The sequence below is a fragment of the Crotalus tigris genome, unplaced genomic scaffold (assembly GCF_016545835.1).
Source record: "Crotalus tigris isolate CLP2741 ecotype Arizona unplaced genomic scaffold, ASM1654583v1 scf7180000023830.6690815, whole genome shotgun sequence".
Lineage (NCBI taxonomy): Eukaryota > Metazoa > Chordata > Lepidosauria > Squamata > Viperidae > Crotalus > Crotalus tigris.
Window position 1 is genome coordinate 1,202,818 of NW_024100214.1, and position 21,860 is coordinate 1,224,677.

Here is a 21,860-nt window from a genome sequence, read left to right on the forward strand (position 1 = left end):
TTGTTTGGTGACCCCCGTGAAATGGTCGTTTGACCCCAAATGGGGTCCCGACCCACAGGTTGAGAACCACTGCTTTATGGCATCAAAACAGACTCATGCTTACATGGAACAGCCTAAGGAAACTTTTGGATGGACATTTTCATTTTTAAAAAATCCACTTCTCTAAAACTGTTTCTGAAGTAAGTGCAGGCATCTTAAAAGTTTACAAAAAGTCTTTTTTTAAAGAAACACAATTCAGGAACTCATTCTTAGAAAATATTGTCCAAAGAGCTGGTTGATGATTTTATTTTGAGGGTTCCTCGGTGGTCTCTGAGGTTGGTTGTTTTCTTGCAAATATTTCATTACCTAGTGACCTAGTTTGTGTAATGAAATATCTGCAAGAGAGCAACCAAGCTCAGACAGCACCAAGGACCACTCATTTCAACCCTGAGCTGCACAGTTTATTCTCTTTGGCTGTGGCTCTGGAGCTTTTATAAAGCTATATAAAGTTACCAAATATAGTCAAAATGAAAGTAGTTAGATTTCAGAACAGACATTTTGAAACTAAACTGCACCAGCAAGTTTCGCACACACATCTATATAAATCTAAAACTAACCATACATTCTTTTCCAGACTTCTGACTAAAATAGGATTGTGTTAACAGGTTTCCTGTGGGGTTGTTTTCTTCTTCTTCTCAAAGCACAGAGGCAAAAAAGGGAGACTTTTCTTTGAGTCATGCTTGACTTCTGATGACTTCATCGGCACAGTCTGGAAGTTTTCTTGGCAACCCTACAACCATCTTTCCATCCTCCTCTTCTGCCATTTTCTTCCACTTCCTTTTCTTGTATACAGTCCCTAGAAGTCTTAGCCTCCCATGCACTAATCATTAACCAGGTACAATCCTGTTTAGCTTTTATAGGATCAGCCAGAATCGAATAAATAGATCCTCCTCTTCTGCATTTCCCCATAGGTGCAAGGCCCACTTTTAGGGAGATCAACCAGGTTTGATCCATTCGTTGCAAGAGGGTTTTGGAAGGGATTAAAAGCCTAACTCCATTTCTTCTTAGTTTGCACAATGCCAATTAATTTCCTGCTGTTTTCATAGCCTTTTTGGCTCTGATCAAAACCTACCATGTAGTCTCCAACAGATTTTTCCTGGGTGCAGGAGGGTGTGGAATACAGTGGGGGGTTGAAGTCCACATGTCTTAAAGTTGTCAAGATTCATCTAATCTCATATTAGGAAGAGATACTTTGCAAATTATCATTTGATCTCCTGATTTCAAGAAAGGTTTTGTTGTTTCTAAGATACATTGACAAGCTCATCCAAGTCATGTAGCTACCATTTGTGTCTTCACAATTCAAGCATGCACAAGCTTGTCAAGTTTACTCCAGTGTTTAAAATGTAGATATTGTGAAACCCATCCAGTTTCCATAAAGCGTAAGACGACAATCTGAGCATCTTCTCCTATTTAATCTTTCCTTAGAAGGGGCTTCAGAGGGTGACCTCCAAGGTACAGGAATATTCTCAGTTTTTGTCTCTTATTCCATGAGCTGCTATAATAAAAAGTGCTGTGTAATGCTACCTTTATAAAGGGCTCAGAAAGATCCCTGAGCACAAAATGCACCTCCCAGAAGAAAAAGGGCAATGAATGGAATGGAGTGAAATGGAATGGAGTGGAGTGGCATATGGAGAGAGTGGGGATGGGGTGGGGTGGGGTGGGGTGGGATGGGGTGGAGTGGAGTGGAGTATGGAGAGAGTGGGGTTGGGATGGGTTGGGTTGGGGTGGGGTGGAGTGAAGTAGAATAGAATAGAATAGAATAGAATAGAATAGAATAGAATAGAATAGAATAGAATAGAATAGAATAGAATAGAATAGAATAGAATAGAATAGAATAGAATAGAAAATAGAAAATAGAAAATAGAATAGAAAATAAAATAGAATAGAATTACTTTATTTGGCCAAACGTGATTAGACACACAAGGAATTTGCCTCCAGTGCAGAAGGTTTCAGTGCACATGCAAAGCAACAAAATAATAATAATAATAATAATAATACCACCACCACCAATAGGAGGAGGAGTAAGAAAGCTAATAATAAGGATAAATAATACTATAGTCATACTCTTTGGATAAATAGACATTAGACAGCACTATGAGATTTACATGTTCAGCAGAGTGATGGCCTGAGGGATGCAGTTGTTCCGCCTTCTTGTCACCTACATTGGTTTCTAGCCTGGTTTCAAGGTGCTGATCCACTTGGGAGTAACCAATCCAATGCCCATCAAATGCTTTGGACTTCATCTCCCACCATCCCAAACCAGTGTGGCCAATCGCAAGGAATTGAGGGCACTGTAGCCCCACCATTCATTTAACTTATGAGTTAAATTAAAGGAATGCTTTATGGAACTGCTTTAATTATAAACCACCTTGAGGTTTGTTTGTTTTCTTAAATGGTTAGTGGCATTTAAAAAAAGTTATAACTAAATAAATATGCATGCATCAATCAACCTTTAAGCTCTTTCCCAGGTGCCAATTGTGCTGTTTGCCCCTCCTTAAATAAAAGACAATGTTGAATTAAACAAATAAAATAAACTGCTGTATTGCAGAGCGGGGGGGGGGCAGAATTAGCATCACTTTTATTTGCAAGAATGCATTGTGATATAATAAAAGTCCCACTACAGCAGCCAAGAGAAGGCTAAAATACTTTCTAGTAAATGGAAATTCTGCAATGGGCCAAACCCGCACCCAGAGTAGGACCCTTTCAGGGAGCAGGCAGCACCCCCAAGTAACCATGTTGTTGTTGTTGTTGTGATATAATTTGCTAAATATATAGTTGTCCAACATTTTGTCATTCTGGAAGTTATTAAGGTACTTCACACAAGTTTTCAACTATGTCCCTCATCGCAAAATTCTGCCTATCCCAGACTTAAATTATGCCTTTGCAATCTCATCTCTTTTGACAAGTTTATATAATACAGCGATGGTGAACCTTTTAGAGACTGAGTGCCCAAATTGCAATCCAAAACCCACATGTATCGTCGGGTGCTGGGTGGGCGTGGCCCATTGGGTGGGTATGGCCAATTGGGTCAGCATAGCCCGTTGGGTGGGCGTGGATGTGGTGGTAACGGCAGACTGGGTGGGACTAAAAAGTTCAATCAATTCCAACTTTGCGAGATCTTTTTTTTTCCCGCGAGAACTTGAAATTGATTGATTGAATCTTTTTTTTTTTTTTTTGCACACGATGGCGGAGGCCTAAAGCAAAAAGGTTTCATAAAACCCAGCTGAAGGCCTAGGACTGGGGTGATGGCACACGTGCCCACAGAGAGGGTTCTGCGTGCCACCTGTGGCACGCGTGCCATAGGTTCGCCATCACGGATATAGTACATTGGAAAAAGAAGCCCAGATAAAAGAACACTGCTTTCAGATAGTGCCTTTGTAACCTCAAAAGCACAACTGGGTATCCCAAAACAAAGAGTTGAGAAGGAATTAAGTGTGAAAGAAGGATTGTCAGGAAGGGGGATCCATTTTTCACCCCATTAGCAGTCAAAACACCCACTCACTGTCCTGTAAACCCCTCAGATTACCTTCCCCTACAAAGGAACATACCTCACCCTCAGCTGGGAACAACAGAGAGTTAGTTCAATAGGTTTTAAGAATGCCAAAGAATGCAATATTGTAAACTTCTGCTGAGTCTCAGGAGCTAGGAGTTCTGCCATGTGGCACGGATAGAGTGGCATTAGTGGGCTTTTCTCAAGAGTATATAGAACATAGAATAATATGGTTGAAAGGGACTTTAATCCAATCTGGTCCAATACCGTGCTCAAACCTTATACCATTCTAGCAAAATAGCTGTCCAGTCTCTTCTTGACAACCTTTGGTAATGCAATACCCACAAGTGAAGGCAAGCCATTCCACTGGTTGATTGCTCTCACTGTCAGGAAATTTCTCCTTAATTCTAGATTGGATCTCTCTTCGTTAAGATTCCATCTGCTACTTGTTGTCTTGTCCTCAGGTGCTTTGGAGAATAGGTTAACCCGCTCTTCTTTGTGACAGCCCCTCAAATATTGGAAGACTGCTTTCATGTCACCCTAGTCCAGCGGTTTTCAACCTTGGGAACTTTAAGACTTGTGGACTTCAACTCCCAGAATTCCTCAGCCAGCAAAGCAAAGCTGGCTGAGGAATTCTGGGAGTTGAAGTCCACAAGTCTTAAAGTTCCCAAGGTTGAGAACCCCTGCCCTAATCCTTCTCTTAGTTAGACTGGACATACTTAGTTTCTTCAACTGTTCTTCATATGTTTTAGCCTCCAGCCACCTAATCATCTTTGCTGCTCTTTTCTGCACTCTTTCGAGGGTTTCAACATCTTTTTTTTGTGCCATGGTGACCAGAATTGGATGCAACTATTCCAAGTGGATGCTCACATCCCATAGAAAACGGGAAACACAAGCAAATAGAGCCTCTACAAAGATTTGCAATATAACATTCCATCTGTTTCAACAAGGCAACTTCTACCTGAAGGCTTTGTCTCAACTTGCCACCTCTGTTCTAAGCAATGGGTTTTTGCATGTGCAGAAAACCTGCTTTCATTTATTTATTAAATTTATATGCCACCCATCTAACTATCCAGACTCTCTGGATAATTTACAATGTAAGTGTAGGAAGCCAGCATCTCCACCCCAATGAAATGTTTTGGGGAATATTAAAAGAGGCAGGATAGAATATTTCCGCTAAAGGAGGAATGGAGAAAAAAATCTTAACAAAGACAGAAATAATCCCAGTCTTCCTGCCTCAAGCAGAAACCTGAAGAGGCTAATCTTTAGAAACTGAGATTTTGTAATCCATTCAAGTAGACTGGACCACCCTCTATTCATAAGCAAAACGCCTTCAGCCACAGCTCCCACAGAAGGCTGGAACTGATGGGATTAGACAAAGTCACCTAAAATCTACATTCCCCACCAAGCTCCAAGGACAGGGCAGGACTTCCCAGCCAAAATGGGAGCCAGGCAACAATAATTAGAATACTAAAAGGGCCCACTCAAGCACAGGTCAAAGTACATTTCATAAGGAGCAGGCATCTCAAACACAAAGCCCCAAGGAATGTATAAAAACCCACCTACTCCCAACTCCATTCTGTCAGCTGTCCCAAACTGCATGCTGTTGATGGTTCTGCTCCATCAATAAACAGAAATTTTCTTTCCTAAATAGTCAGCCTCCATTTTGTTTCCAGCATCTTTTCCCGGCTTGGAACTGGACCTGATTTTTCTTCCAACAAAAGCAATGTATGGGGTGGGGGTTCTTTTGAGCAAAGCAATACAGCTCCCCTTCCTTAGATGAGGGGGCTATTTCTCTCCATAAAGATTGATTGATTGAAACTTTATGAAGGCTAAGTGACACTCTGAAACTCGGCATTCCAATCTATTTCTAGCATGCCTAAAAGTCAATCTTCCTTTTCCTCTCACTTCTTGAGAGAAGAGAGATGAGGTCACGGAAGGAAGGGACTGAAGAGATAAAAGGCAGGGTTGAATAAGGAAACTCAGACTCCCAGGCACAGGTGTTCCATAGGTGCTTTTGGGTCAGCCCTTTGCCCACATTCCAACCTATCTCACAGGGCTATTGCTGGAGGAAACAGTATTATATAAGCCACTTTAGGCTCCTATAGGAAATACAAAGTATAAATCTATTAAACTAGATCAGGGGTAGGCAACTTTGGCTCTTTTATGAGTCTTTTATGACTATGTTGACGCAGGAATTCTGGGAGTTGAAGTCCACGAGTCATAAAAGAGCCAAGGTTGCCTATCCCTGAACTAGATCATTCAACACAGAGATCCACAATGTAATTTCTCTGAGTGAGATTAGCTTAGCATGTCATTCAAAACCAATTTTAGTTTATAAAACAAATCATGGCTGAATGCAATACATGAATTTGGCCACTAGGTGGCTTCTTAGTCTCACTTACATTATAGGACAGTTGTTTCTCAATCTTGACAGCTTTAAGATGCATGGACTTCACCTAGCTGGGAAATTCTGAGAGTTGTACAGTAGTCCACACATCGTAAAGATGCTAAGGTTGAGAAACACTGCTGTAGGATTAAGATTACAACTTGATAATGCACATGAAATCTTTGGAATGCTTCCAAGCATTCAACAAATATTGTTCTGGCGATATTACAAACGACTGAACAAGAAAAACCACAATAGAAATTGACATTTATTTTTTATACAATAACTGAGATTCTTTGTAAATATAAATGACTGGTCCCTGTAAGAGGAATTAGAAAATAAAACAGAAGTAAAAAAAAAAAGGGTTCACGTCTTAAGAGCTGTACAATAAGGTGAGCCCCCGTTACTTGCCTGAGGTCCTGCCAACCTAGCCGTTGGAAAGATGCAAATGCAAGTAGATAAATAGATACCACTTTGGTGGGAAGATAACAGTGTGACCATGGGGATGCTGCAGTGGTCATAAGTGTGAGGGCTAGACATAAGTCACTTTTTCAATGCCACTGGCACTCCAAATGGTCACTAAACAAAGACTTGTAAATCAAGGATTACTATAATGTGCTGTGCTATGGGAATCTTGATGAATGCACTCCTTAGATGGGGATGTCCTGGTAAAAATAGTTCTGTCCTTTCCCCCCTACCCCACCCCACCCCCGTCTCTCAATGGCTAAGAATCAGCTTTGCAAGATATATAGAGATATTTTACAAGATCAAAAAACACATCTGTAGAAGAACACATCAAACAAGCCTCAAACTGTCTAGTTGGCACTTTATTTTAGGTTTTTTGGCAGGACACATCATTGCTCAAGGCTCTGAATTGAATATATCCTGAAGGTTTTTTTTTCCCCCATGAGGAATTCCAATATCAGAAGTCATCCTTGTTGCAACTTAAAATACATATTAAGAAATTGATGTATTTTTTTTAAAAAAAAAGATTCCTTCAGTTCAAATGTTCTATCTACCCAGTTTTTTTCCTTCAACCAATATCTTTACAACTTTTTAAGACATAAAATACTGTACTCCTAATCTTCTTCTTCTTCCTCTTCCTCTTCTTTGTGTTTTATCACAAGTGCAGGTATTGCTTTTTTGGATAAAATGAGTATTCACCCATTGGTTGTAACAGAAATTAATTGACCACTTGTAGTTGAGACGGAATGACTTGCCCAAAGTCACCTAGTCAGCTTACATGCCTAAGGAGGAACTAGAACTCACAGTCTCCTGGTGATTGGCCCAAATCAACCAGCCAGCTTTCATGCCTAAGATGAAACTAGAACTCACAGTCTCCTGGTGGTTGGCCCCAAGTATTTCAGCTAGCTGTTCTAATTAAAGCAGGACTAGAACTCACAGTCCTCTGGAAACCTCAGCCAGCCTCAGCCACAAGATCAAACTATCTCTCTTGTAATCCTAAAAACATTGACCCAATTTAACAAAATTTCTTTAACCTTGTTTTGCTAAATAAGTCCCAGCTGGTTGAGGTAATACATTTATGAGCCATAAATCATTAGTTATAACATATAATGGCTGATCTATACAAGCCAGCAGTTTGATCCTGACCAGCTCAAGGTTGACTCAGCCTTCCATCCTTCCGAGGTCGGTAAAATGAGGACCCAGATTGTTGGGGGTAATAGGCTGACTCTATAAACTGCTTAGAGAGGGCTTAAAGCACTGTGAAGTGGTATATAAGTACTATTGCTATTGATATTTTTCTTCACAATGCCCATGTGTCATGGTTCCGACAGATTAAACTCTTCAAAAGAACTTCGAGGCATTGTTTACCTTAAAGGATCTTTCATTCAAGCAGCATAATATTGGAACTACATAATCAAAGCCAAAAACTGAATTCCCCTCCCCTGGGCACATAGTATCAAAGTATAATTTCCGCCTCCAATTAACAGTCATAAATCACATTCCCCAATTAGCTTAAAGCTCAGGCTTCCTCTCCAGCTCCCCAGCCCACCAATTCTGTATCAGCTCTGGGCTCAATAACCTTGATTCTCATGCTTAGTGTTGTTATGTCTAATTGGACTCTCATTCACACACACCCCAGCATCATATAACTCTAAAAGTAAAAGGTGAAAGATGGCTACATTTCCATCTGTTGTCAGTGCAAAAGCATTCGATGCTAGCAGCATTGACACCATGTTTTAGTCCAGTGTTTCTCATCCTCAGCAACTTGAAGGTGCATGGACCTCAATTCCCAGAATTTCCCATGCTGACTGAGGAAGTTTGGGAGTTGAAGTTCATATATCTTCAAGTTGCCTAGTTTGAGAAATACTGCTTTCTGAAGTTAAGGAGACTTAGAGCCAGTGGCTAAGTGCCAAGGATTAACCAGTTATGTGCTGAACTGTGCATTAACATTTTGCCCAGTGCACCTATTAACCAAAAAACTCCACCATGTTTCTTAGTTATTTAAATAAGCAACATTTTGAGAAAGTAAGTGTGCCTTCATTTGCAGCCCTACTGATTTAACCTTTCTCCAGAGTAATACATCCACTGAAGGCTATGCTGACTGATCTGGTTGTTGTTTTCAATATTCTGATTATGTTTTTCTACATAACCAGATGGTGTTACCCCACAAGTGCTTTTTTCCAAAAGGCAACTTTATTTTTCTTTTTTTTTTTTTTTTTGGAAAACATTTCACTTCTCATCCAAGGACCTTCTTCAGTTTGCTTCTTTGATGAGAAGCGAAACATTTTTAAGGAAAAAAAATCAAGGAAGTGCAATTGCCTTGTGGAAAAAAAAACCCCTTTGGGACAGCCGTGACCTGGATGATTGAGAATCCTCACAGACAGAAGAGCAGTACCTGGAAGTGTTCCAAGCTCATGTTTTAACCATTCAGAACTTTATCACTGATTGCCTGAATTATTTGAATGGGTAAAATCAACCAACATTTTATATCTGAAGGATGGGAGATTCTGTTTCTTCTGTGTTACATTGCCTTTTGGCTCCATATATAACCGAACCACGTATATTCATCTAGATCAGTGGTTCTCAACCTTTTTAATGCCGCGACCCCCCCAACCGGTCGTAAGTCGAGGACTACTCAATCGGTCGTAAGTCCAGGACTACTCAACTGGTGCAGCACCGTTTGCAGAGTGGGACTTTTGGTGGGCTCAGCAGGGCAGAGACAGCCTGGACAATTCCTATTGGCTTTGGAAAGCCAATAGAATGAGACTCTATTCAAGAGAGTGTATTCTATTGGCTTTCAAAAGCCAATAGAATAAAAGGGAGTAGCACAGCTAAGGAAAAGGGGGGACAAAATGGCGGACTGTGTTGTTTGGCGACCCCCGTGAAATGGTCGATCGACCCCAAATGGGGTCCCGACCCACAGGTTGAGAACCACTGATCTAGATGAGAAGATTATCTATTTCTAATGGTAAAATTAAGTAATTAAATTAAAATTATCCCGAAAAAGAAGTTCACTGAAGACAACTGCACCATAAAAATTTGGGGAAGCCTGCCCTTATTGTAAACTGTTCCCACATAAGGTTTCTCTCCTAATTGAAAGATTTACAGACCTCCTTCATTTCCATTGCTTATCCCTAAGGCTTCTGAACCTGCAACACCCCCTGTATTTAAAACGTGGCCATCAAGCCCAAACATGTCCTTTTCTGTATTTTTGTGGATTGAATTCCAGGCACCTACAATTGTTGTAATGTTGTTTTTTTTCTTTAGCCCCTTACAAATCAATTTATTTCAACTTTTTTCTGAAACTAAAATAATTGCAACCAGTTACACAATGTTCTTATAAGTATAAACTATGTTTGTGTTTATGCTTCATGCTTAACTCTATTTTACGGAATAAACCACAGGGAACGGAGTTCACAGAACACACTAAAGCCAGAGTAATGAAAAACAATGCTATGATTATAGTTTAAAGATAAAAGTCTGGTTAGGATAATGTCTGGGCCCCAGCAGCCAGCTGAGCCACAAACTATCTCACCTTACTTTAGAATTAAGTATTCTTTAGAACCCAGATTCTGAAATTTAAATCATGGTTTACCTGGCAGAATGGTGGGTTTACACAAAACACCACGTCAAAATCAAACAAACTATATTATAAGTAGGGTTTTTGCATGGCCTCGAGCTGAAATCAAAAGTTCTTAAACTGATACACTTTGTTCATCCACAATTATAAATTAGTAAACTGTATGAATCAAGCCATTATCAGCAGCATTAGAAATAATTTACAAGTCTGCTTCTCCCTTCCCACCATATTTCAGCCCATTTTTAAACATTTATATATTTATTTAGCTAAAAAATCCCACCTTTATTATTTTTTTTTAGAAAACTCAAGGCGGCAAACATAACTACCATAATATTCCTTTTCCCCACAACAACAACAATCCTGTGAGGTGGGTTGGGCTGAGAGAGAATGATTGGTGCAAGGTCACCCAGTTGGTTTTCATGGCTAAGGTGGGATTTGAACTCAGGGTCTACCAGTTTCTAACCTGGTGTCTTAACCACTAGACCAAACTGGCTCTTGTAAACATTACATAACTACAGCCACCCACAAGCTGAGCTCAATTCTTGATGATAACATGAGTATATGGAGTATATGGAGAAGGGGCACACAATCCTAATACGATTTGCCCTTGTCTTCTTCTGGGATTCTTCTGAGTCTATTGCTGGAGGAATTCCTAGTGGTCTCCTATCCTTGATGAGCCAAAGTTGGCTGGGTGCTCCCCGCTGCCTGAGTTTTCAAGCATTGCCTTTACCCTGAATCGGCCACAACACAACTGGATGCTACCATAAATTTAGAGTGACTTCTCACATCAAAAACATCAAAAAATAGGCATACATAGGCCCAGGTAAGTAGCCCTTAATGTTTTCTTATGCAGGAAAGGTCTGAATTGTTTTAATGATGCCAGGAAGTGGTACTGGATCTGATGAAGAAAGGAAATATATAAAACCATGCTCAGTCTGTGGGTGGCTTTAATGTTTGTGATGGTGAAGAGCTGTGTGGGATTTTTCAGCATCCTGTTGCATCTAAAATTTTCCAGAACGTGTGCAACTTTTTTGGGGGGGGGGAGAATTCAAGAATAAGGAATTAAATGAAAGATAGAGAAAGATGGAAAGTATGGAATCCTTGATACTCTCTGAGCTCGCTTTTTTTCTTACAGACATTTTATTATCCAGCTAGGTAACGTCATCAGTTGTAGAAGGGAGTGGGGTTTGCTCTATGTTTATATACCAATGGTCTATCAGTATTGGTGGGAGGGGTCTTGGGGGTTCCTTGATTGGTGTGTTATATACAGTTAGCTTGTTTGTTGTTAGTTCCACGATTAGGACACCGTTGACTTTTCGACTGTTGATCTATTGTTAAACTTGGTGTTAATCTCTGCTCTTACGGTGTTGATGGCTGGTCAGGAGATGGTTTGGAGAGTGAACAAGAACATGCACACACAGCCAATCTCCAAATTAGTATTCCCATAAAGGCACCTAATGAGAAGGAAGGACTCACTGGAAAAGAGCCTAATGTTGGGAAATATTGAGGGCAATAGAACAGTGGTTCTCAACCTTTCTAATGCCGCGACCCCATAATACAGTTCCCCATGTTGTGGTGACCCCCAACCACTTATACATCACCAGGTGCCAGGGGCGTGGCCAAAGAAAAGGGAAAAAAATGGCGGACAGCCTTGTTTGGCGACCCCCGTGAAATGGTCGTTCGACCCCAAATGGGGTCCCGACCCACAGGTTGAGAACCACTGCAATAGAAGAAAGGAATGACAGAGAATGAGATGGCTGGATGGAGTCACTGAAGCAGTAGGAGTGAGCTTAAATGGACTCCAGGAGATGGTAGAGGACAGGAAGGCCTGGAGGAACGTTGTCCATGGGGTTGCGATGGATCGGACACGACTTCGCAACTAACAACAAAAAAAGGCGCAAAGCCACCTCAATCACCCCCCTGGTCAGTCACAACTGAAAGCTGAAATACACCCAGTGAGGAAAGCCTGGTCCCTGAGCTTCATTCAGAAGTGGGTGAGAACTCCAGAGAACCCTCATCCCAACAATATGAAGAGGAGGAACTTCCCCTGCTTCAATTCTCAATGCCCTTGTGATCAGACACACACACACACACACACACACACCAGCAAAGAGTTGGCCTTTGCAGACAGTCAACTTTCCAAACGGACTGCATCACAAGGCCAGGGTGGTGAGATAGTGCCCGAAACTGGCCAATGACAGGCTGGCTCATTTGCATATAACTGGGGACACTGGGGGGGGGGACGACATGACGCCATCTAAAGGCGAAAGTAACCTTGGAGATAATAAGGAAGAGGGGGGTTAGACAGGTTTTGGAGGCCAAGGACACAGTCTTCTATCTCTTCCGACGCCCAGCTCCCTGCCAGCAATCTCTTGACCAGAGGCCAGGATGTGCAGGCATCGTTTTAAACAACTTGATGGTTGACAGAGCAAAAATGGACACAAACATTTATTTTTCTAGGAGAGCAAGTGTGTGTGTGGGTGTGTACATGTCTGTCTCTGTGTGTGTGTGCATACACACGCTGCCAACCGTTGGTGCTAAACAATAGCAAGCGAAGCCTTGGCTGGCGCAGCTGCTTATAAATAGGGGTGCAAAACAATCAGAGAAGTAAAATGCAGATGCTGAACCAAAACTAAAATTCCCAACTGTTTGCAGTTCTATAGTGGTAGATCACAAACTAGGGCAGAGCTCCAGTGAAAATCAGGAGGGTCTGAATGGCTCTGTAAAGAGGGATCTGTTTGCAGCTGGGAGGGGCAGGGATAAAAAAAACATCAATGGTATCATTGAGTTTGGACTGTCCATTAGCACCGTCAAAGTGTTCCCATTGTAGGAGAAGAGACTGTTCCCTAATCAAATTTGTCAGTGCAATACACACCACTAGCTTTCTTGAAATGCAAGCAATATCGCCCACCTATCTACCTACCCATGAAAATGTAAGTTGTGTTACTTTGACTTAAAAAATGGCAGTGTCATCCAATTCACAAAAGTAAATTGGGTCCATCATTCAGCTTCCTCCTCCCAAAGTTTTATTTTTCTTCAATATTCCTATTTTTTCTACAGTTCTCCCTCCTGTGTTTCCATGTCCCATATGTCTGATGATTAGGGGACTGGAGGCTAAAGCATATAAGGAACGGCTGCTGGAATTGGGTACGTCTAGTTTAATGAAGAGAAGGACGAGGGGGGACATGATAGCAGAGTTCCAATATCTCAGGGGCTGCCACAAAGAAAAGGGAGTCAAGCTATTTTCCAAGGCACCTGAAGGCAGGACAAGAAGCAATGGGTGGAAACTAATCAAAGAAAGAAGCAACCTAGAACTAAGGAGAAACTTCCTGACAGTTAGAACAATTAACCAGTGGAACAACCTGCCTCCAGAAGTGGTGAATGCTCCAACACTGGAAGTTTTTAAGAAGAGACTGGACAGCCATTTGTCCGAAATGGTGTAAGGTTTCCTGCCTGAGCAGGGGGTTGGACTTGATGACCTCCAAGGTCCCTTCCAACATTATTATTATTATTATCATCATCATCATCATCATTATCATTATCATTATCATCATCATCATTATTATTATTATTCTCAACCTCAGCAACTTTAAGACACATTTTTTCAACTCCCAGAATTCCCATGCTGCCTGCCAAAGTTGCTGAGGTGGAAGAACAATTTTTCTACTCAGAAAAAGGGTCAATGGGGATTTATCTGCATCCTCTTGAGACTTAGCTGAGAAATGGAAAACAAGGAGGCTGAGAACATCTGAAGAGATGCTTGCATAGGGATAAACAGGTGGCCCCCACACACAGTCTTTAATCAACTTGTATAGTAATCCTCGACTTATGACAACTGAAACCAAAATTTCCACTGCTAAGCAAGGCAGTTGTTAAGTGAGTTGCACCGCAGTTTACAACCTTTTTTTGTAAATCAGTGCATTTGTTAAGTGAATCATGTGCTCGTTAAGTGAATCTGCAGTCATTAAGCGAATCTGGTTTCACCCATTGATTTTGCTTGTTGAAAGCCAAGTTTACAAAAAGTGATCACATGACTCCAGGACAGTGCCATAAATACATGACAGTTAGTTCCTGAATTTTGATCAGGTGACCACGGGGATGCTGCAACCGTTGTATGTGTGAAAACTGTAGTAACTTCAAATGGCCCCTAACTGAATGGTTGTAAGTCAAGGACTACCTGTAACTTAGCCCAAAGCAAGAATACCATTGCCCTCCTCACACCCATCCACACGATTTTCATTCTTCAATTTTGGGAGTGAAAAAAAAAAGATCACTCACTGAACGAAAAGGGTGACAAATAAAACTGAAGAACATCTCAGCCCATCCTATGAGAAGCCAGGCTTTATGCCTTCACATTTGTTGAAATATACATTTTAGAAATGGAAACATGCAGGGAAAGACCAGGCTGACATTATACAGATACCTGGCCCACACAAGTATATTCCATATCTTCAGCATATAAGTTTTACAAACATCTCTCCAGCCCTCTTATTGAGGCTAGAACAGTAGCTGCAGGTAACCCCTCCTGCAATTGGTCAAAGAAATAAGCTTGTCTTCTGGCTGATGATAGCCAAATGGAAGGATTGTGATCTCACACTGAGTGCCTGGATGCTGAATGGGATACATATGGGATGTGCTAAATGCCTAGGCCAGGGGTAGGCAACCTTGGCTCTTTTATGACTTGTGGACTTCAACTCCCAGAATTCCTGAGCCAACATGGTTGGCTCAGAAATTCTGGGAGTTGAAGTCCAGGAGTCATAAAAGAGCCAAGGTTGCCTACCCCTGGCCTAGAACAGGGGTGTCCAACCTTGGTAACTTGAAGACTTGTGGACTTCAACTCCTAGAATTCCCCAGCCAAGCATGAGGTCTGGAGAATTCTGGGAATTGAAGTCCACAAGACTTAAAGTTACCAAAGTTGGATACCCCTGCCATTTCCTATATGGCAGCTTTTCTGTACTTTCTACCAATGGGCCGACAGAGAGAAAACACATGTATTTTTTTGGTTAGAAACTATGTCTCTGGTGAATTACTTTCACAACAGAATCAGAACTGGAGGAAGTAGCTTACGACCAGTCCTTCTACTTACGACCATTGCAGCATTCCCATGGTTACATGATCAAAATTCAGGCCTATTTGCAGCATTCCCAGCTGCCTTCCAACAAAGTCCCACCCCATTGCCGGCAATGGGGAAAATGTCACGAGACGTTGCGCGATGTTACGTGACATCGCGAGTTTGACATGCCTGTTCTAAGTCAGTGGGGAAGCCAGATTCACTTAATAACCATGGTATTAACTTCACAAGTGCAGTGATTGACATAACAATCTTGGCAAAACAAAAAGTTGTAAAATGAGGCAAAACTCACTTAACTAATGTCGCTTAGCAACAGAAATGTTGGGCTCATTTGTGGTTGTAAGTTGAGGATTACCTGTATTGAAAAGTTCCCACCCCCATTTAGTTTCATCAGTTACACTGATGCAGTTACAACAACTCTTTATCCATTCCTGCTGTGTCAGCAATCAGCAGCACCTGACAGATTTTTGTCTGTGCTCGGAAACTAAGCAGACTTGGATCTGGCTGGTAGCTTTCTCAGGGTTGGAAAGTCAACAGGAATGTTGAAAACCATCCCAGAAGGAAACAGTGACATACAGCACTTGTTCTGTTGCCAAGAAAATTCCATCCCTGAGTTCATACAAGTCTCCAGGAATCCAGCTCAACTCAAGGGCTTCTTTGCCTTTAGTTCTTGCTAGCAGTGGAATCCTGGCACTGATCCAATCTAGGTTCAGAATCCTCCCACATTGTTGGAAGATAGGAAAAAGAAAACTAAGAGAGGTGGCCTTGCCTAAGGCTACCGAGAGGCTATCTAGAGAGTTTGGGGCAGAAGGAAAATCTGAACACAATCCTTTGTGATTCATAATTAATAAGAGAGGTCTAAACTTGCCTACTTAAAATAATGTTTCATACATCTGTAGAAATATCTCAAGGGTTGCACTCACTGCACAGCAAAGCAATGAGGTCATTTTTTTCAAAGTGACTACATGGAGAAGATCTCAACTTTGGCCTTGGTGGTGGCAAAACAGTCTTGTTTGATTAAGGAAATGACGATAACTGCATGCATTAATGACTGAAAACCCTTGAACTTTTACTGAAAACAAGAAAAAATGAACTTTGATTTATGGGTTTGATGATCAGAAAGGGTAGAATATGGGGAAAGAGGGAAAGCATGACATAACCTTAGAGAGTATAAAATATGAATGTATTTATAATTGCTGTGAATATGGGAAGAAGCAAAACACAGTCTAAACTCCATTTGTTCTCAAACGTCCAAATAAATATGCCCATTGGGTTAAAAAAAAGAGAGAATTTCTGCTGTAAAATCAAAACAGAGGGGTAAAAAATGAATGTTTTTAAAACACAGATCAGGACTCAAACAACAGCTGGATCCTACATGTAGGTTCTATAATATTTCACACAGTAGCATAGAAAGCAGTTCTGTCCTAAGTACAAGGAATTCTGCATGAAAACCAAAAGACTGGATTTAAACACCCTTGCTTTAGCATAGTTGGATTATTGAATAAATTAGCAACACAAAAAAATGTGAAACAGTGTCAAACTATATTAGTAGACCCATATAGTGCACTAATAATAAAGGGCTAGTTTTATTTTTTACAGTTGCAAATGTCTAAGATGTGGCCTTTTGTAGAATGGCCTTATCGTTAATAAGCTGAGAAATTCTTAGCGCCTTTTTGGTCCTGAATCTGTATCTTGACCCAAAACTTTTAAATAAATCTCCTGTCTGACTCTCCCATTTTTTTTTTAAAAGCTGACTTTTATTCTAGGGATGCAATGAGTTAAATCTTCATCCTATTTCACTTGCTTTTGAGGTGCTTTTTTCTAGGTTGCCCCTAAAATGTTTCTGTTTATCTTAAAAGCCTGGAAAGATTCCATTAGTAGAATGACAGGTAAGTGCCACAAACCCAATCCAACTTAGAAATAAGCAGATTGATTAAAAAATGATAATAAATGTAAGTTGTTGACTGATGCAAAGTGAACTATTAACAGGAAAGGCAGACAATTGTTGGGTGTTTGTCTGCAGCATGCAATGGTTTCTAAACATCCAAGGTGATGTGCATGGATGATGCTCTAAGTCATACACATGTAAATAGGCCAGAAAACCTGTGCATAATATGCCACTTTCCTATTAAACCATGGCTGTCCATCCTTTTTGGCTTGCCTAGGCTGCATTGAGTGAAGAGAAGCTGTTTTGGGCCACATGTAAAATATATAATTCATGTATATAAAATACATAATGTTAAAAGTTAATGATCTTGGGAGGGCACATTAATGGTTGCATGCAGCCTGCGGACAGCGGGTTAGACACGCCTGTTTTAAACCGTTCGGAGCTACTTTTAAGGCCTGCAGTTTCTGTTTCCCCACTTTAAAACAGAAACTTAAATTCAGTGCCATGCTGGGGAAACTCGAGATGATGAGAAACAGAAGTTACAAATCCATGTGTTCCCTTCGGTACTACAAGATGCTCCCCTCCAGTTAATAAGCAAACAATGCTGGTTTCTCAAAAGAGAAGGATAGAATATTTTGCCGGAACAAGTTAGCATCTATACAGTTGTGCTGAAGGTCTGGCTCTCCAGGTGCAGAAGCTGCTGCAGGGTGCCTGGCCTGCTAGCCACAGGAAAGGCAGCTGCTACAACCTCAAAAGTGTGCAGGCAACATGACAGATAAAGAGGACCATCACCTGCCTTCCTGCCTTCCTTCAAAAAAAAAAAGCAGTTACAGTTTTATAAGTCTATCCTCAACAGAGTTCATGGTTTCTTTGTTTTTCTCCCATGTTTACAAAGGACACAGGTGCAAAAATCCAATAAAAGCTTGGTATACTAAGAATGACACTAAATAGTGTATCTCAGATTAGTGCACACAGTTTGACAAGAACATTCCCCCAACCTATAGAACTGACTAGAACAGCAATTAATATAAAGAGGTTTTTTTTCTGCTTCAAACATTCCAGAAATGCAACATTTGAACCAAATTCATACAGGGTTCTCTTTTTACCTAATCAATCAGAGAATATCACAAGAAAGCCAACAACCTGAATTAACCTATATCACATCTCTGCCACTAATTCACTGTGTGACCTCAGATAAGGCACTTTTTTTTTTCTGTGTTCCATTTTAAATACACACTCACACCCAAATACACGCAGTTGCATATAAAGAGAAAAAAAAACAAGGAGCAGTAAAGTTGCGAGTAGAGAAGGAAAGCTATTTAGCTATTTCTTTTCCAGCTATTCCTTCAGTAAATATTACCTGCAGGAAATGTCTCCTACGATAAAGAAAAAAGAAAAGAAAAGATGGGTTTTGGAAGATAGGGGTAAAATAAGGTTTAAGTAGGTATCCGCCCCTCCCAAAAAACCTGGGTTTTTGTACTCAACTGAGCACCCAGTTCCTATTTATTTATTTGATTGATTCAGTGAGTAAGTGAGTGAGTGATTGAAATAATCTGGACTATTGAGGGAGATCTATGTCAATCTGTGATAGCAAAAAATTCAGGAAGAGTCTGATAGCACCTAACACATTTTAGTAAAAGGCTGAAGCTCCTAAAACCTTAGACCTTTTAATAAAACCTGTTCATCAGAAAATATGCTGGTAGACTCTTTTGGAAAATGATGTGAGATTTTCAAGAATTTGCTTCTCAATGGCAAAGTCTGGCTGGGGAATTCTGGGAGTTGAAGGCCACACCTTTTCAAGTTGCCAAGTTAGGTAAATGCTGGGTAAAGGATTTGTAACCACCTCGTTAAAGTGTTAACCCACACTTTGTAAACTATTAGTAAAGATAGAACACACAGAAATGCCACTACTCTCAGCCACAGTAACAGGTGAGGATGGAGCTTTTTTTTAGTTAGAAAGTGATGGAGAAAAGATCAAGCTGAAAATCAAAGTAGAAGGCCCAGTGAAGATCAGATGTCAAGGTGTTCTTGTGCCGTGCTCTCCAGCAGATAATAAAAATGAAGGAACACCCAACCTTGGATTCCAGCCCACAAGAGCGAAGAATGGAATCATGGGAATATTACACAGGATTCACTTCAAGCAGAAACAAGAATGCCAGGTTGCTTTATCCAGAAGATTTTTTTTTTTAATGTACCACCCAAAATTGGGGAGTGTCAGTTCAAACCCTCAAGAGTGGCTCACCAAGGCTGATGTTACTGCCTTGGGCTGCATAAGCAGGGCTGCCTTTTACTATCAAACTGGATTCCAGCAGGACACTTTCCTCATTTATAATAATCCATTGAATCGTAAACTAACCAAACAGGCTGAGTTTGCACAGCTTGCTAAGCCACCAACCCCTGCCAACCACAGAGAAATCAACCAAGTGTGGCAAGCTGTTAGGTTTTAACTGTCTTGGTTAGACAGGGTGAGTGAGTGCAGAGTTTTCATACAGGTCACCAAGCACTTGTCGTTCCAGTAAAACCTCCCATTAACCCCAACACAGAGATCTAGCACCCTGAATTTCTTCAAGCACATTATTGGGAAAGAGGCTGAGGGAATGGACAAGAGGCCACGAGCAAGACGGGCGTCTCCCCCGAGGTCTCTTTCCTAACTCAACCTAGAAGAGCCACATGGCCTGGACTTCACTCCACAAACTTTGCCAAGTTCACCTTATCAGGCACAAACAGCTCAGTTTTTCGTAGGAAAAGGTCGCTGTCTTCCACAGCAGGCTCTCAGAGCTATAAATGGATCCATCCAAATAAACAGAGCCCTTTTTTATTTGTTTCTGAGTAGCCATTAACTCAGGAGCTATGGTACAAACACATGAACCAAACTGAAAGAAATGAAATTGAAAGCAGCTTCTGCTTCACTGCTGTTTCCCTTGATGGATTAAAATGTTCAAAATGTGCAGTTCACCCAACCAGCCAAGTGAGTTGGAAAGTCCAGTCTAACACACCTGAAGGGCACCAGGCTGAGGAAGGAGGCTTCATTCTTGCCCGCCTGCCCCTCCACGTACCAGCTTTTAAAAGCCAGGTTCCTACAGTTGGCAAGCAGAACAGTAGCCCAGAAATGTTCTCCAGGGGAGGGGAGGGAGGAAAGCTTCTTTGCCATTCAGAGTTTGGAAAGAAAAGCTGGAGTATCTGAAGAGGCCACCTGTGGTCTGATATGATGCAGAGCCCGGCTAAATCTGTCAGATGGCCATTGCAGCCAAAGGCTCGGAGGTAGAAAAGGGTCTATTTTCACAAGGCAGGAAGATGAAACTTCAAGGAAGAATGGGATGGGGGGGGTGAAGTAAAAGAAGGGAAAGAAGTGGTACCCGAGGGGAGGAAATGTGAAATCAGTCCAAGAGGATGGAAAGGAGAAACAGACCTACTTTCTACCCTTTGCACAAATCTTAGGCGCTAGGCGCCCCCTCCCAGTGGTAACAGTTAAGTTCTAAAATTAGGAATTTCAAATTGTCTGCTTTCCCGAAAGTTACGACTCTAAACTTTCCTTCCCGATCTAAACGCCCCCCCCCACGTGTCTGAAATGCGAAGTTGCCCAGAACTGAGATGAACCGCTTCTTCACACGTTCAAAAGCACCGCCTCCAAAAGTTGTACCTCTCCGGGAGCGGGCCCCCTCTCTAGACATGCTCAGAGGCACAGCCGCCTCTCGGCTCGCAAGCGAGAACCGGAGCATTACGAAACCGCCGCCAGGGTTACGCCCTGACTCAACCCCGGCAGCTCGCAGTTTCCTACGCAGGCTGGAGGCCAGGTCTCGGGGGAGGCGGGCTCCGGCTTTTCCCGACCTCCGGGTCCCTTCTTCGCCCTCAGGACCCTCGGCCTTTTCCCCTCCGGCCGGCTCACCTGAAGTAGTAGACATCGCTTTTGCCGGCGCTCAGCCCCGATTTGCGGATGACCTCCTCCTTCTTCCAGCCGGGAGGTAACGCCGGACAGTCCACTCTCTTGCCCCGCTTCTCCATCCGGGGTCCTCGGCGGTGACCCTCAGCCGGAGCCGGGGAAAGTGGGGCGCTCCCTGGCCGAGGCCTGCTGGCCAGCAAACCGACCCCTTCGGCAGGGGCGGAGGCGAGAGGTCGGTGGGGCGCCCTGCCGGGCAGGCGCGAAGAGCGGCACTGGGACTCTCTGGCCCGGGCGCGTCGGAGCGGCAGTGGCGACGGCGGCGGTAGCAATACCCACTCCGGCCGCTTCCTTCTTCGCGTCCCCTGCTGCCGCCGTCGAGCCCTCTTGGCCAGTGCCGGGAGGAAGAGTCGGGGCTGCGCGCGCAGGGCTTCCCTTCGGCCAGGTGGCGGCGGAGCAGGAGAAGGAGGCAGCGGCGGCGGCGGCGACAGCGGGGGGAGCGGCTGCTGCTGCTGCTGCTGCTTCCGTAACTGAGCCTCGGAATCCGTGTCATCGGCGCTCGGAACCTCGGGGTCATAGAGCCCGCACGGCACAGCCAAGGGAGGGAGGAGGGTGGGAAGGATGACGGCGCGCCAGCCAGCCAGCCAGCCAGCGAGCCGCCGCGCCCACGCCCGCCCCAGCGGTCCCGGCCTCGGCCCCGGCTAGGCAAGCAGGCATTCCCGGCTCCCTAAGACCGCCCCTTTCCTCGATCCCGCCCCGTTCCAGACTGGAGCGGCGCGGTGCAATCCTGCCCGGTTGCTTCCAAGTCGACGCTTTCCTTGCGCGGGCTCCAAAGGACAGCCCGCGCTCGGCTTGCGCGCCTTAGGGCGGGGGTAAGTCGCGCCTTTACGCGCCCTCGAGTGGCTGGTCGGAAATCCTGGAATTCCTTTTTACCGGGATTGAGACTTAAGGTTTGCAATCGGAAAAGCAGGTGTTGTGCAGGGCCATGTGCAGAGTTCTTTTCGCCTTAGATCCCAGAACGCTTAAGAGTCCATATCTTTGGAAATGAGCGGAGGATGACA

The 21,860-nt window shown here is 42.8% G+C and overlaps 1 protein-coding gene across 1 annotated transcript in view; it reads right to left on the reverse strand.

The window, feature by feature from the left end:
- The window catches only part of MBD2 (methyl-CpG binding domain protein 2), a 51,128-nt gene extending 29,510 nt beyond the window's left edge, over nucleotides 1-21,618 (reverse strand). The window contains exon 1 of the mRNA XM_039322016.1: nucleotides 20,809-21,618. Coding sequence (XP_039177950.1) covers nucleotides 20,809-20,924 — 116 coding nt within the window. The 5' untranslated portion in view covers nucleotides 20,925-21,618. The remainder of the gene's footprint in view (nucleotides 1-20,808) is intronic.
- Nucleotides 21,619-21,860: the final 242 nt, after the last annotated feature.